Genomic DNA, 16171 nt, shown 5'->3' with positions numbered 1-16171 from the left:
GTGTATACTATATAAATATATATTTATTTTGTTTGAAGTATTCTTTAGAAACAATTCTTTTCCTTTTATGTGATGATTTTCTGATAATTTTGTTTGTTAACAGTAGAAAGCCTAAGGAACGTTGCCTACCCAACATGGCTCCACTCTCTGTTTCTTATAAGAACATGAGAAGAAGCCCCTCACAAACCTCGCTGGATACCATTTCACTTGACAGCATGATATTGGAAGAACAGTTGTTAGAAAGTGATGGAAGTGATAGTCATATATTTTTGGAAAAAGGTAAAGCAATACAGTTTAAGAATTCATATTATATATACACAAATCTTAGAAGTGGTGTTTAAATTTTTTATTTATATTCAATAATCAATCACAGTCCAAAAAGACTTATTTATTTATACACACATACATGCACAATACAAAGAGCATTGTACCTAACTTTCTAATGGTTGTTTCATTGCTTCTTTTGACCAGATACTCCTTCCTTTTTATGGACGACATCCAGCAATTATTTATATACAGTCATTTAGATCATAAAGCAGACAACATTAATTCTACTAGCCTCTATCACAGGGACTCCTATATCTGGAGTTTTGATTAGGTAGGCTTAATTTGCATGATGAATTCTCAACTATGTGGTCCTATGACTGGAATTTTTCCAGACTGGATCTGTTGATTCCCATAACCAGAATTCTCTTTCATACCTGATAGTGTATGATGGAACTACATGATTCCCCTATTTTATTCAGAAGCAACTAATGCCCTAGTACAGACCAGATGCATCTGCATCACTAAGGCATTGGGGACTTTGTGAACAGGAATAAAACCATGGACCATAGCCAGAGAATAGTTGCCACAGACCCTGAAGCATAAGAGACCAGAGGAAAATGTGAATTACTTTGTGTATGAAGAGTAATAAACCTATTGATGTAGTTGAAAACAGCTTAGGTAAGGAAAGGCTCATAGCTTTAGAAACTGAAGCTTAGAGAAATGAATATACAGTCAGGAAGTAATAGAGGCAGATTTAGAACTCAGCTAGTCTGACTCAGGAACCTCAGTTTTTAACCAACCAGTATGCTATGCTAGTACCCCAGACTTGGGAAATGATTACTATATGTAAACTAAAAGCCTTAACCCAACACGTTTATAGGCAATTCATAGCAATCCCCTTTCCAGCATACTTTACCAGTCAAATGTAGACAAGTTACTGATATGGGTCATAAAAATCTATTCTAGATTCACAGATAGCTCTATTGCCTAGTTCCCTTGCCCCCTTATGGCTTAAAATTCTACTTTAATAGAGGATTTCTGTTTTGTGATCAAATGATGCTTCAAAAACAATGTTCCTGTAGAAAATATCTCTACTTACTCTTAAAAAGCATCAGTGATGATTTTCTTATTTCTGAATATTAAATAATTAATAAAAGTGACTACCACTCAATGTGGAGAACTTGGAAAATATAAACAACTACAATTTGGAAAATAAAATAACCCAAAAGTCCCACAATCTAGAGATATCAATTATAATTTATCTTATAAATATATATATATTCATATATATGTATATTTGGTATTACATCACATATATGGTTTTTCAACCTGCTTTTTATCACTTGTCTATATTAAATTGTCATAAGAATGTACCCTGACCTTTTAATTGTTTCCCTGATACTGTATGTTTAGATTGTTTATAGTTTTTTCACAGCTATAAAATGCTATAATTATATCAGTGTTCATAAATTTTTGTCTTCATTTCTAATAACTGTCTTAGAATAGATTCCAGCAGTAGGCTGTTTTTAGGATCTTGAAAAATACAAGGGCATTAATTTTATGTGTAACAGACAATATGTGACTGTACATTCGTTATTCTCCTGAACTGTAATAATTTTCTGTCAAAGGAATTGATTTTCATTGGGAAAAGACTTGTTTTTTTCTGAGTTCTCTTTTGTTTTGTTTTAATTTTACAAGAAATATATGAACACTTTCTCTTTAAAAAAAAATCAGATGTCATGGGAATATCTAGAATATCACTTTAATACCACCCTTACTCTGCCCTGATACCATTCACCATTCCGGAAGTAACTGCCATTGACTTTTGGTATATATTGACATAATTCCAGACCTTTTTCTGTGTGTTTTTATATACATGTATGTTTATACATATGCACACATATATATACACATACACATATACATACATAGGTATATTGTGAGTACATATTTTTGAATATACATGCATATTTATAAACGAACACGTGTAGCTGGAGTACCACTCCACCACAGGCTTCTAACTAGTCTCCCCAATTCTTTTCTTGTCAATTTCTTGTTCATACTTCATTCCACAGGCAGAATATTCTTTTAAAAATGTATATACTATCATGTCAATTTCCATTTTAGTCCTGATAACTTCTAACAACTATAAGGCTATTAAGTTTAAAAAACTTAACATTACTGACAGTTGCTCCATGTGATATGGCCCCAGCTTACCTTTTCTGCTGTTTTCCCACGTGCTTACTACACTTTAATTATACTATAGTATATTTCAGTCTTTCTGTCAGTCTCTTCACTATGACAAACTTCTTTAGCCTTTGTACCTGTGCCTAGAGTGCTCTTTTTTCTTTCTGTTTACTTTAGCTTAAATATTATTTTATCTGTGAAATCTTAACCTCTGGCAATATTAGGAACTCCCTGTGAAATGGGAGTTTATTATCTCCTTATATCACAATTGTATTTATGCATTTTCCCTAGCCCTAAAAATTATTTTATTCATCCATTCAATAATTTATTGAGCACCTACTGTTTTGTCAGGCACTGGGTTAGAACCTAATTATATAGTAGTAAATATAATAATAAAAAATTATTACAAAGAAAGATAAATACTATATGATGTCACTCATGTGTGAGATATATTTTTTAAAAAACCCAAATGAAAACAGAACAAAAACAAGCTTATAGATACAGAAAACAGATTGGTGGTTACCAGAGGGTAAGGGGGTAGGGGAATGGTCAGAATGGATGAAGGGGATCAATTGTATGGTTATGGATGGTAAACTAGACTTTTGGTGGTGATCACTTTGTAGTGTATACAGATAGCAAATTATAATGTACATCTGAAAAGAAAGAAATTTTTAACCAGCTACTTGCAAGCTGCATTCAGCAGAGTGTTCTTTCAGTGAATGGAAGTGGTATTCATTCTATAATGCATGCACTGAAGTGTTATGAAGACTTATAATAAAGATGTTTCTAACAACAACGACAGCAACAAAGTAAAGCTTTGTAAAATACTATCGCTTAAGCAAAAGGATTTAGTGAAAGGGTAACTTGATTGCTTGTATCATTCAGTGAATTAATCCTTGAAATCATTTTTAGAATTATTAGCTTTTTTTTTAATATAAAGTCAGAATCCATGTAAGATTGAAGTGAAAAAAAATTGAGGCTTTGTTTTGTGTCTTTGCTTCTTCTGATTTATCTAGATTCATTTTCAATAATTATTTTTATAGTACTTTTTAAAAGTATTGATGTGTTATTTGTGTATTTGATGGACACAAAAATTTTTTTAAATTGCCTTTTGCCACAGACAGTTTGAGAAATATTGAAATATAGCATGTTGAGAAATTAAGGCAGGTTGATAAGGATGGAGAACAATCACATTGACAGTAGTAGCATTAACTTCATGTAGATGAAGAACCGTAGGATGCTGAAAAGGGAAATGAAGTGGTCAGACTGGGACCACTGAATGTTGTCGGGTAGAATAGAGGAGGCAAAGCTGGCTGACTAGGAACCTGCTAGTAACGCCAGCACCACACCTGCGATGGGAAAAACACAGATTGTGGTCGGCTGTGGTAGATTTCTTTTCATACCGTCTAAGTTTAGGGTTTAGTATCTCTAACATTTTATTGTGGAAAGTTATTTCTTATTATTTGCTAACTAACCACAGTTTAATTTTTCTTTACTTATTGTCTTTTAAACATGGCTGTGCTTGAGAAAGTGTTGAAGAAATAGTCTGTTTTGGTTAGATAAATGTAACATTGTTGGACCATGTGTAAACTGATTTTAATTTAGTAGTTTATTTCTGTATTATTTCAGGTATTAAAAAGAACTCAACTATAAATTACCAGAGCCCAGCAGATCGGACAAATGCCAGTTCAAACCTACAGAATTATGGTGAAACCTCTCCAGATGCCATCAGTACAAATTCAGAGGGTGCTCAAGAAAATCATGACGACTTGGTAATCTTTTGAGACATTCTATGAAGAGAAATGCCACCAACTTTATCTCATATTCAATATGTACACATTTAAAGACATTAATATGTAAAATGAATTGACTTAGATTGTGGGTGATTTACTTTGCTCTTTCTACTCTTGAAATTTTTCCTTTGCTCTTACTGAATCGTTTTTCTCTAAATTTCACTTTTCTAAATTTTTTTTTTTATTGTATCGAGGGAAGGATCTATGTTTCTTTTTTCAATTGACTTAGATTGTGGGTGATTTACTTTGCTCTTTCTACTCTTGAAATTTTTCCTTTGCTCTTACTGAATCGTTTTTCTCTAAATTTCACTTTTCTAAATTTTTTTTTTTATTGTATCGAGGGAAGGTTCTATGTTTCTTTTTTCAATTCTTTATATTTTGTTCTTAGTTCAATTTAAATACATTTTGAAAAAGTTTGATAGTAAAGATGGTGGTCAGTCCTTATGAGGGGCTGTCTACAAAAGAAATGTTACTGGTTTATTTTAAGCCATCTTCACCCAGTGAAATATTCTTATGGATGACTTAGAAAATAAGTTCAGCATTTAGTGAAAATAATTTCACGCAGAAATGTCATATAATTAATCTTTGTGACCTAAAAATATTCTCTTGACTAAGTAGGAAGAAAGGAAGTGGAAGTTTATCACTGTAGTGCAATAACTGCTTTCTGTTGATCACAAATATATTTTTGGTTTATTAAGTCACAGTTATTTTTTTAGAGGTTATAGTAGTTTCCTGTGTTATTTCCTAAATTTTGTTTTGAATTATTTGGTATACTAATATTATTTATGCAATCCTTATTAGATGTCAGTTGTGGTGTTTAAAATTATTGGTGTTAATGGAGAAATTGACATCCGAGGGGAGGATATGGAAATCTGTCTTCAAGTGGACCAAGTGACACCAGATCAGTTAGGCAATATCAGTCTACGACATTACCTTTGTAATCGTCCAGTAGGTAAGACTTTAACGTGATTTAAACTTGTTTTTTTTTAATTTAATTCTTTAAAATTAATTAATTAATTAATTTCTGGCTGAGTTGAGTCTTTGTTGCTGCGTGGGGGCTTTCTCTAGTTGCGGCGAGCGGGGGCTACTCTTTGTTGCAGTGCGCGGGCTTCTTGTTGCGGTAGCTTCTTGTTGTGGAGCACGGGCTCTAGGCATGCGGGCTTCAGTAGTTGTGGCTCGCAGTCTCAGTAGTGGAGCACGGACTTAGTTCCTCCGCGGCATGTGAGATCTTCCTGGACCAGGGCATGAACCCATGTCCCCGGATTCCTAACCACTGTGCCACCAAGGAAGCCTAAACTTGTTTTGTTTTTTACCCATATGACTCATCAGCAATTCTGTCATTGATATAAATGAATTCACAGAAAATGACATTTATTTATAACAATGCAAGAGATTTGTTCTTTTAGATTACCATATTTCAATAAAGTACTTTAAGTTATTAGAAACATAACCTGTTGAAGAGGTACTCCCTCATTTCTTTTTGTTTCTGCTGTTAAGTTCCATCTTTTACTTTTTCAGTCATCCCATTCTTTGAGATGATAGGTCTGAGAAAACTAAAATCTTTTCTGTATTAAAAGAGTGAGGGCTTCCCTGGTAGCGCAATGGTTGAGAGTCTGCCTGCCGATGCAGGGGACGCGGGTTCGTGCCCCGGTCCGGGAAGATCCCACATGCCGCGGAGCAGCTGGGCCCGTGAGCCATGGCCGCTGAGCCTGCATGTCCGGAGCCTGTGGTCCGCAACGGGAGAGGCCACAACAGTGAGAGGCCCGCGTACCGCAAAAAAAAAAGAGTGATAAAGTAATCCTAAAAGGTCAAAGTTAGTTCCACACTAGAATAAGTGTCAACTTTTGTATTCCATTATCTTGCTTATAAGCAGACATTTTCTGAGTCTGGCATGTTACTTGATATTTGGTAAATAATGTATCCTGTTCTTGTGGTTTTTCATTCTAAGATCAACACATTCACTTAGACATAGAGGGATATAAGCAACAAAATACACAGTGTATGACGAGGAATACCACATTAAACCATCCCTTTCTCAAACTTTATGTGGAATTATCACTCACGGTTTTCAGTTATTTAAAGAAATGAATTTATTAAAATAGTTATACTAAGAAATTTAAATGACAATGTTCTTTTGAAAAGTCACTGAGCTGGAATATTTTTCTTTGCTATATACACAGAATGCTATATCTGATATATAACATGTTGAAATACATATAGTCCTGCATGATATCAAATAAGTATGCTATCACCTCACATCCTGGGAATTGCAAGTAAATGTGCCATTTGTCTATAAACTGGCATCATAGAAAAAAATTGGCTCCTGGCTTTTTTCTATGTGTAGGCCTTGCAGTTTACAACGTATCTCCTAAAAAAAAAAATTCAAGAATTTCATATTAGCAAGTGTAAATCCCAATAGCATACAAAATGGAGGAAGATAAGTATATAGTTGGAAAGGTTTTGTAGTCAATGAAAAATCAACAAAAAAAGATTGAATGTAAAATTTCAAAAGCTAGACCCTCTTCTATACCCAACACAAACACTTTTTTTTGCAGTTTTTTACTTCTTTTTATAGCCCACTTATTACCATGTCCCGCTTATTATTTTGTTTCATGTTGTTCCTGACTGAAGAAATCATTTTGAAATGCCTTATATGTATGGGTTATACAGTCAGTGCTAATACCTTATTTTTTCACTGCTGTCTTGGTTGTTTAAAAATAAACAAAATAACAAGAAAGAAAGGAAAGGAAAGGGAAAGGGAATAAAGGGAAAAGGAGAAAAAATAGCTTGACATTTAAAACATTAATAAGCCATATGAACAAAGATTGTATTTGATCTACAGTTTATATACACTGTCACTCTGACATGAACAGTTAATATTGCAAAGTTGTTTTTGCTTTTGTTTGTTTTTGTTTTTCTATAATGGGTGGACTTTGGATTCCTTTAATAGGAAGACCTTAATGTAAGTTTCATGGCATAAAAGGTAATAAGCAGGAGTGATTTTTGACTAATGAGAATTTTGTTTTGTTTTATCTCTGTTCTAAATACTCTTTTTTGTTTGAAATTATTTATGGCTCTCAGCTCCCTGGAGTGAGTAGTGTGTGTGTGTGTGTGTGTGTGTGTGTGTGTGTGTGTGTGTGTGTGTGTGTAGATAGACATATGTAGATATATAGATAGATAAAAGGCAAAATAAAATCACATTTACCAGTTGTTTGTTTTCAATTGCTCTTACTGTTAAATAGACAAGTTAGTTAACTCTTGTTTTTCTTGGTACAGGACAGAACACTAACCATGATCAGTTTGTGACCATTTCTTTTACCTTCTATTTAAAAAAATTAAAATATCGAGTTCTTAATTGTTTAAAGAATTCTTTGGGAGTCTTTTTTTTTTTTTTTGGCAGCTAAGTCCCACGCCTCTTGTGGGATCTTAGTTCCCCGACCAGGGATTTAACCCAGGCCCCGGTAGTGAGAGCGCTGAGTCCTAACCACTGGACCACCAGGGAATTCCCTTGGAGTATTTTTGATCTTTTCTAGTATCTATACCATTTATTTATTTTGAAGTGTTAATAAATAGTGCTAACATTAGTTAAACATCAATTTTTACCTGAAATAAAAGTTTTAAAAACAACTCTCCACTTTATGTTGCATGTGAAGATCTATCCTTGGTGCATAAATATACGTATCTTTAATTTCTTGCACTTTTCTCCCCTTCATAAATATATATACATTTGACTTCTGTAAGACTAGAGTATTCACACGCATACTGAGGAAAATTAAACATCTTTCCATCATGAATTTGATAAATGGGGTCTTCTTATGAGGGCCCATGGGACAGATAACTTTGACGCTCAGTAACTGAAGGAGCTTCACCTTTCCAGAACAGTTTGTTTTTAACTCACAGGTTCTATGAATTGTGTGTAAAACTGATCGTATTTTTCTTTTCGCTTCTAGGAAGTTATTTTTGGTCTACCTTTGGCACAGAAATTTAAATAATGTATTTTGAGTTAATAATCTTACCACTTATCTTTACTTTTCCATTCCCTACTTATTTTTTTAATCTGATTATGCCATGTGCATGTTTTCTCCTATTCTTGTTGGAGCTAGGTTGTAAAATAAACAAAATAGTTACCATGAGGGCCAATTCACTTAAGTAGTTCCACTAGGAACTTTTATTTTTAAAGATATTCTATGGGTGTTTATTGAAATTAAAGAAATTTGTTTTGAACTCAAGTATTTATAGCTCTATAAGCCACCTCAAATTCTTTTTTGGAACAAGACCAAGGCATAAATAAATGTAAATATAAATATAAACATAAACATAAACATATATATATTTCCTTTGCTATAATTTTAGTTTAAAGATTGTCTTCTAGTAGTAACATTTTAATGGGGTCTTCTCTATTTACCTTTCCAGTTGTTTAAGGGCCCAATTTTAGTGAAGAATGTACAAAACTTCAGGCTTTTGTCACTACTTGAGAAATGGCTTGAGTCACTTTAAATGCCATGACTGTTTCTTCATCACAGTTGTCCGTTATATTATAAATGTATAGATATGTACACACTCAGACACACTCAAAATATCTGAGTTATGCATCATCAGATTTATATCATGGCATGTTTTTCCATGTTACCAAAAAATAAAAATATATATAAAAGTATAGACAAGACAGGGCTTTCCTGGTGGCACAGTGGTTAAGAATCTTCCTGCCAATGCAGGGGACACGGGTTCGAGCCCTGCTCCAGGAAGATCCCACATGCCATGGAGCAACTAAGCCTGTGTGCCGTAACTACTGAAGCCCGCACGCCTAGAGCCCGTGCTCCACAACAAGAGAAGCCATCGCAGTGAGAAGCCCGCGCAGCACAATGAAGAGTAGCCCCTCCTCCCTGCTCGCCGCAGCTAGAGAAAGCCCATGCACACCAACGAAGACCCAACGCAGACAAAAATAAATAAATAAATAAATATTTTAAAAAAGTATAGACAAGACAGTGTTATTGCAGTAGAAGATTGTCTATAAAAATGGAAATTGGGAAAATTAGGGTTGGGTACGTGTGGTATATGTACTGTAAATATCTTAAATTAGAGTAAATATTAAAAGTTTATTATTGCTTTAACATTGTACAAAGTGACAGTGCCTCTTAATGACCAATAATTGAGAGTGACATTTTTGAGTAGTGCTACAAAGTTTTTACTTTTATTTGTTTTTTTTCATAGGTTCAGATCATAAAGCTGTAATTCATTCTAAATCCTCTCCTGTGATTACTCTGAGATTTGAAAGTGGGCCTGGTGCTGTAATACACTCTTTGCTTGCAGAAAAGAATGGCTTTCTGCAGTGCCATATAGAAAACTTTAGCACTGAGTTTCTTATATCTTCTCTTATCAATATTCAACATTTTTTGGAAGATGAAACTGTTGCAACAGTGATGCCAATGAAGATACAAATTTCTAACACAAAAATAAATTTAAAAGTATGTTAACAAATAATTTTATATTTTCATGTTATAAATGTTCACTTTGCCTACCTGGACTTTGATTCATGTCTAGAAATATGAACTTGTTGGTCTTTGTGGTGATGATGTAGAGATTTTTCATAGAAATTAGAAAATAGCAAAATAAAATGAGCAGTTTTCTCACTGTATGAACTAAAGCATGTTAAAGATATATTTCAAACTCATTAAGAATATTATTGGCTGAAGTAATGTTTAAGAAAATGATTAATTGAAGATGATTAATTTTATCTTTTACTTTAATAACAACATGCTAATACTATTTCTCTTTCCTGTAGGATGACAGTCCTCGTAGTAGTACAGTATCCCTTGAACCAGCTCCTGTAACTGTTCATATTGATCATCTTGTGGTAGAGAGAAATGATGATGGCTCTTTTCATATCAGAGGTATATATGAAAATAGTTTAAGTGAACATTTAACTGAAATATGACATTATTAGTATGCCGATTTTTTTTTCACTCATACTTTTTATATACTATTTTATATGTGTGTGCAAATGTAGTAGTAGATGATTTAGGGACACTTTGAGTACATTGTGATAAAATATCATCCATGTATGAACCTCTAGCTCAGGAATAACTCATCTACAATTGATTTAGTATCTATTCTACAAATGTGTTTTGAATGAAGTCCTTCCGGGGTTATCTCAATCTTCTCCTTTTCAATGAACCCTTCTCTATAACTTGATATGACTTCTTAAAATTCTTGAGTACTTTTTCTCCATACATTAGTTACTTATAGTATATTGCTATGTATTTAGTTCTGTTTTAGTGCTTGTATCTCCATTCTAGCAAGATTTCTAAGGTCTCTAATGTAAGGACTGTGTCTTCTAAGGTAGTGTGGAGTAGTGGAAAGAGCTTGAGTTGGTAGACCTAGGTATTCTAGTCCTCACTTTGTTAGTAGCTACTTGAGGGTGAAATGTGAGGGACTGATAAGAGGCGAACCAGAAAAATCTGTAGCCAGAAACCATGAAAGAGAAGACTATTGCTGAGGTAGAAGCAGTTTGTGGGGCACTCTTGACTGAAGAGTCCTTTCTCTCTGGAGCTGGGGAACAGCTACAGCAAGCATAGAAGTCAGGCCAACAAAGATCAAAATGTCATCTTCATTACTGATAAAAGCTCAGGAGAAGATAGCTCAGGTGTGAGAAGTTAGGTTTGCTGTATGGCTCTTGCTCCCAGATGCTTTAGATCCCAAAACTGCAGGTCTGTCTTACACAAAAAGCAGAACAATGTGCTCCAGTGCTTCACAGTGCTGAAGAAAAGTTGAGACTTTTAAAGAAATATAATTAATATCCTCAGACAGATGATAGGATTTTGAACTCAAAACAAGAACAAGCTTTTATGGAAAGTAACCAGTTAGAAATCCTTGAAAAATAAAAACCTGATCTTTGAAGTAAAAAATAGTAGGTCACCTAAATTCTATCAGTCTACCTTCAAGAGATATCCAGAGTCAGACCTGAATCATACAGTATGTAGCTGTCTCAGATTGGCTTCTTTCGCTTAGTTATATGATTTAAGGTTTCTCCATATCTTTTCAAGGCTTAATAGCTCATTTCCTTTAGAGCCAAATAATATTCCATTGTCTGAATGTTCCACAGTTTATTTCACCTACTGAAGGACATCTTGGTTGCTTCCATATTTTGGCAGTTATGAATAAAACTGCTGTACACATTCACATGCAGGTGTTTGTGTGGACATAAGTTTTCAGCTCCTTTGGGTAAATACCAAGGAGTGTGATTGCTGGATCTTATGGTTAAGAGTACGTTTAGTTTTGTAAGAAAATGGCTGCACTATTTTACATTCTTACCAGCTGTGGATGAGATTTCTTGTTGCTCTATGTTCTCACTAACATTTGGTGTTGTCAATGTTCTGGATTTTGGCCATTCTAAATAGGTGTGTAGTGGTATACTGTTGTTTTAATTTGCATTTCCCTGATGACATATGATGTACGCATCTTTTCATATGCTGATTTACTGTCTATATATCTTCTTTTGTGAGGTGCCTCTTAAAGTCATTGGCCTCAGAGAGATTTCATATTGATAAAAGATCCCCCAAAACATACCTCAGTCATAAACCTTTATCCATCTAACAACTTAACTGAAAAATATAAAGCAAACCTATTTGAAGTAAAGAGAAATGGAATCATATCATATTGAGATGCTACAATCATAGAGAAACTTTTACATGCCTCTCAGAGTACAAGTATAGATACATAATATAAATATGTGTGTGTGTATATGTATATATATATATTTGAATTCAACAAATGGGTAATTTCAAATACCCATAGAACTTCTCTATTAATTCAGTCTCAAAGAAAATATCAACAGATTCTAAAACATAGAGTTCATGCAGGCCATTTCTCTGATATCGGTGCAATAAAGTTTGTCATTGACATAAAAATGTAGCAGAAAATAAAATATTTTTAAAATTAATTAATTTATTTTATTTTTGGCTGCGTTGGGTCTTCGTTGCGGTGTGGGGGCTACTCTTCGTTGCAGTACGTGGGCTTCTCGTTGCAGAGCACGGGCTCTAAACGCACGGGATTCAGTAGTTGTGACCCACAGGCTCAGTAGTTGTGGCGCACGGGCTTAGTTGCTCCGCAGCATGTAAGATCTTCCCAGACCAGGGCTCTAACCTGTGTCCCTGCATTGGCAGGTGGATTCTTAACCACTGCGCCACCAGGGAAGTCCCAAATAAAATATCTATACTTGACAAAATTTAAAACAATCCTTGCTCTAATTCTTGGGGATTTATTGGTAGCTGAGTGAGATTAATTACTATTTGCTAAAGAAAACAAAAACAAATATTTGTTTTAAATGAGAGGTTTATAATATCTGAAGAAAAATATCCACTTGCATACACATATTGGAGAAATAAATAATTAAATAAACATTAATTTAATGAGTAAAAACTAATTTAAAATCATGGTGCTTTGAAAAAATTTTCTCTGTATTTTCCCTTATATTTCTTATCTATATTTTACAATTAGTCAAATATCAATACATATTTTACCAATTGTGAACTGTATTTTAATGTAGTAACTAAGTCAAAAGTGAATCACTGGTCCAGCAAGGGCATATATTTGCATGAAGATCATTTCAATATGGAAACTCCATTTGGATTTGTCTTTAAAGTTGTATGGGTTAAAAAAAAATCACATATGAGGGACTTCCCTGGCGGTCCATTGGTTAAGACTCTGCACTTCCATTGCAGGGGGAGCAGTTTCGATCCCTGGTCAGGGAACTAAGATCCCACATGCCCCGCGGTGTGACCAAAAAAAAAAAAAAAATCACATATTTATCTTTTCAGAATATGTCACATATTTATACACTTCATTTCTTACATTTTTGAAAACTCTTGCTCCTTATCAAATGTTTTACATTTTAGGAATATAATTTTTCTTATTTCATGTTTTTACAGTGACACTTGGATCTTTTCAGCAAAGCCATTTATGTAGTGATGAAATTTTAGAGAAAAGCATATCCTAGATTTTCTTTAAGTGGGCATCAAAACTCAGGGCATTATTTAAATTTAGCAGCAGTACTCATGTATGTAAATTTTTCTTTTTAAGCATTACTTTTTAAAAAAAATTATTTATTTATTTTTGGCTGCGTTGAGTCTTCGTTGCTGTGCACAGGCTTTCTCTAGTTGTGGCCAGTGGGGGCTACTCTTCGTTGCTGTGCGCAGACTTCTCATTGCAGTGGCTTCTCTTGTTGCAGACCACGGGCTCTAGGCGTGCAGCCTTCAGTAGGTGTGGCACGCAGGCTCAGTAGTTGTGCCTCACAGGCTCTAGAGCACAGGCTCAGTAGTTGTGGCGCACGGGCCTAGTTGCTCTGCGGCATGTGGGATTTTCCCGGACCAGGGCTTGAACCCGTGTCCCCTGCATTGGCAGGCGGATTCTTAACCACTGCACCACCAGGGAAGTCCTGTAAATTGTTGATGTACCTTTCAAAAGCTCATTGAGACTATGGAAAATTTGTTGTGTTATTCAGGATATTAGCATTGTACAAAATTTAAGACAATTTATTTTAAAGTAGTTTTCCATTGTCTCTGGAAAGAACAACATATTTTAAGCATAAGCAAGTATACTTTGTTTTATATAGAGTGTCTCATGTTTTATTTCAGTGTATTCCTAAGAGCAATATCATGAAGCAGATTACATTATGTTATTTTTATTATCATGTGGAAATGAATTGCATGAGGGTCTTTAGTGTATGATGTACGTAATGTAACACATAGTCTAATGTACCGCACATAAAGCTTTATGATAATGTATCATAAATATGACTCAAATTAACATATTAGCCATGATAAACAGTATTTAACAGGTTTATTTGCTTCTTAGAATTTTGAAGCACTTTGGGTAAATAATTTGAATGGCCCTACTTTCTCAAATAGCTCTTTAAGAAATTTTCAGGTATGGGCGTTCCCTGGTGGTCTAGTGATTAGGATTCGGTGCTTTCACTGCATGGCCCAGGTTCAGTCCCTGGTCGGGGAACTGAGATCCTGCAAGCCACGTGGCACAGCCAAAAAAGAAAAATAAGGAAAGAAATTTTAAGGTATGCTGAGTTTTTCTCCCTTAAAACAAATTTATTTAGCAAACAGGAGCATTCAGAATAATCTGACTAGTAGGTGTTTCAACAATTAGTTTTAGGTGTTTGTTGCTGTGATAATAGCAGCTTACCTAATATTTTTCTTTACTCCTTCCTGTTCTTTTAGTGTACTATGAGGTATACTTGCAGCTGCTCTGGATGTGATTAAATAAAGTTCATCATGAAGGAAAAGGTGTTTTTTTGTTTTTATTTATTTATTTATTTATTGCCACTTATCATAGTACTCCACACGTCTTGGGAAAGACTAGTTTTTCAGTAAAGAGAAAGTTAAAATAATTTTTCAGAAAATTACAGAGGTATACTACAATTTCTTGTTGCTCCAGTGAAATATGACTAATTGAGTAACTTAATAACACTATTATAAGAGAAAAAGACAGAAAATGTTTGTTGTGTGTGTGTGTATATATATATATATATGGTATGTGTGTATATCCTATGCCATCTATTGTTAATTACTTTTAATAGTAGTGTCCTGTCTCTCAACATGTCTTGCACCCAACACACCTAGGACATGGCATACTCCCATCTGAGACAGTGGCCACTGTGGCATTGACTCCCAGCAAAAGTGTTGTGAAGGAGTACCTCCCAATAGATTATATTGGAATGTTGGGGGTAGGATGGGGCATCGTATATTTAAAGGTCTGTGATGAACAACTCTTTGCCATATACAGCCTTAGAATCATTGCCATAATACTTCCTCACTGGGAATGAGGGAAGAATTTTTAAATTACTAAACCTAAAGAGAAGTGTAAAACCTAAACTCGGAAGAGTGCCTGTATGACACTCAGAGAACACAAATGAATAGACATCTTCTGTCTGAATAAACAGAGAACTATTAAAACCTCGATTTAAAGTCAAATATTTATTGAACACCTACTGTGGTACTAACAGCAATTAATATTTGAATAATGCTTTCCAGTTTGTAAAGTTCTTTTACATTAAATATTAACTCACTTAATTCTTACCATAACCCTTTGAGATAATTAAGGCAAGTATTCTTATCTCCTTTTTGCAAATGAAGAAATTAAAGTTTAGATAAGTTGAATGGCTTGTCCAAGGTACAAGATCTAGAAAGTAACTAGCAGAGCCTATGCTAGGGGAAAAGTGTACGTTGTCGTAAGATGCACATTTCATCCATGAGGGGCATGGATTTGTTCATCAAAATTTGTCTTAAAAATTAGAAAGAAGCTCTTTTAAAGTAAATAAAAGGAAATATGTCTTTCTATAGTAATAACTCCAATTACCCTTGTCAGTTACAGGTTCTCTCCTTTCCTATCCTTTTCCAGTCCCTCCCATCTTTGCACTTGCTTCTTCCTGCCTCTTCCTCCCCATTCTTCCCCTTCTTATCTCTTCCTTTTCCCATCCTAACTGCTCCTCCCTACTTATCTCTCCCTCTTTTTTTTTCTAATTGAAGTATTGTTGATTCACAATATTATATTAGTTTCAGGTGTACAGTATAGTGATTCAATATTTTTATAGATTATACTCCATTAAAAGTTATTACAAGATAATGCCTGTACTTCTCTGTGCTATACAATATATCCTTGTTGTTTATCTATTTTAATCTATTTTATACCTAGTAGTTTGTATCTCTTAGTCTCATATTCCTCATTTGCCCCTCCCTGCTTTCTTCTCCCTTTTGGTAACCACTAGTTTGTTTTCTATATCTGTGAGTCTGTTTCTGTTCAGAGCAGCACTGTTTACAGTAGCCAAGATATGGAAGCAACCCAAATGGATAAAGAAGATATGGGAGATATATATATATATATATATATATATATATATATATATATATATATAAACA

The 16171-nt window shown here is 34.2% G+C and overlaps 1 protein-coding gene across 1 annotated transcript in view; it reads left to right on the top strand.

The window, feature by feature from the left end:
* The window catches only part of BLTP3B (bridge-like lipid transfer protein family member 3B), a 100076-nt gene that overhangs the window by 77924 nt on the left and 5981 nt on the right, over positions 1–16171 (top strand). Inside the window, 5 exon segments of the mRNA XM_024127218.3 lie at positions 104–279; positions 4084–4226; positions 5049–5199; positions 9459–9712; positions 10030–10138. Coding sequence (XP_023982986.1) covers positions 104–279; positions 4084–4226; positions 5049–5199; positions 9459–9712; positions 10030–10138 — 833 coding nt within the window.

This window comes from Physeter macrocephalus, chromosome 6 (assembly GCF_002837175.3).
Source record: "Physeter macrocephalus isolate SW-GA chromosome 6, ASM283717v5, whole genome shotgun sequence".
NCBI lineage: Eukaryota > Metazoa > Chordata > Mammalia > Artiodactyla > Physeteridae > Physeter > Physeter macrocephalus.
This window is presented reverse-complemented; position numbering and strand designations above follow the sequence as displayed.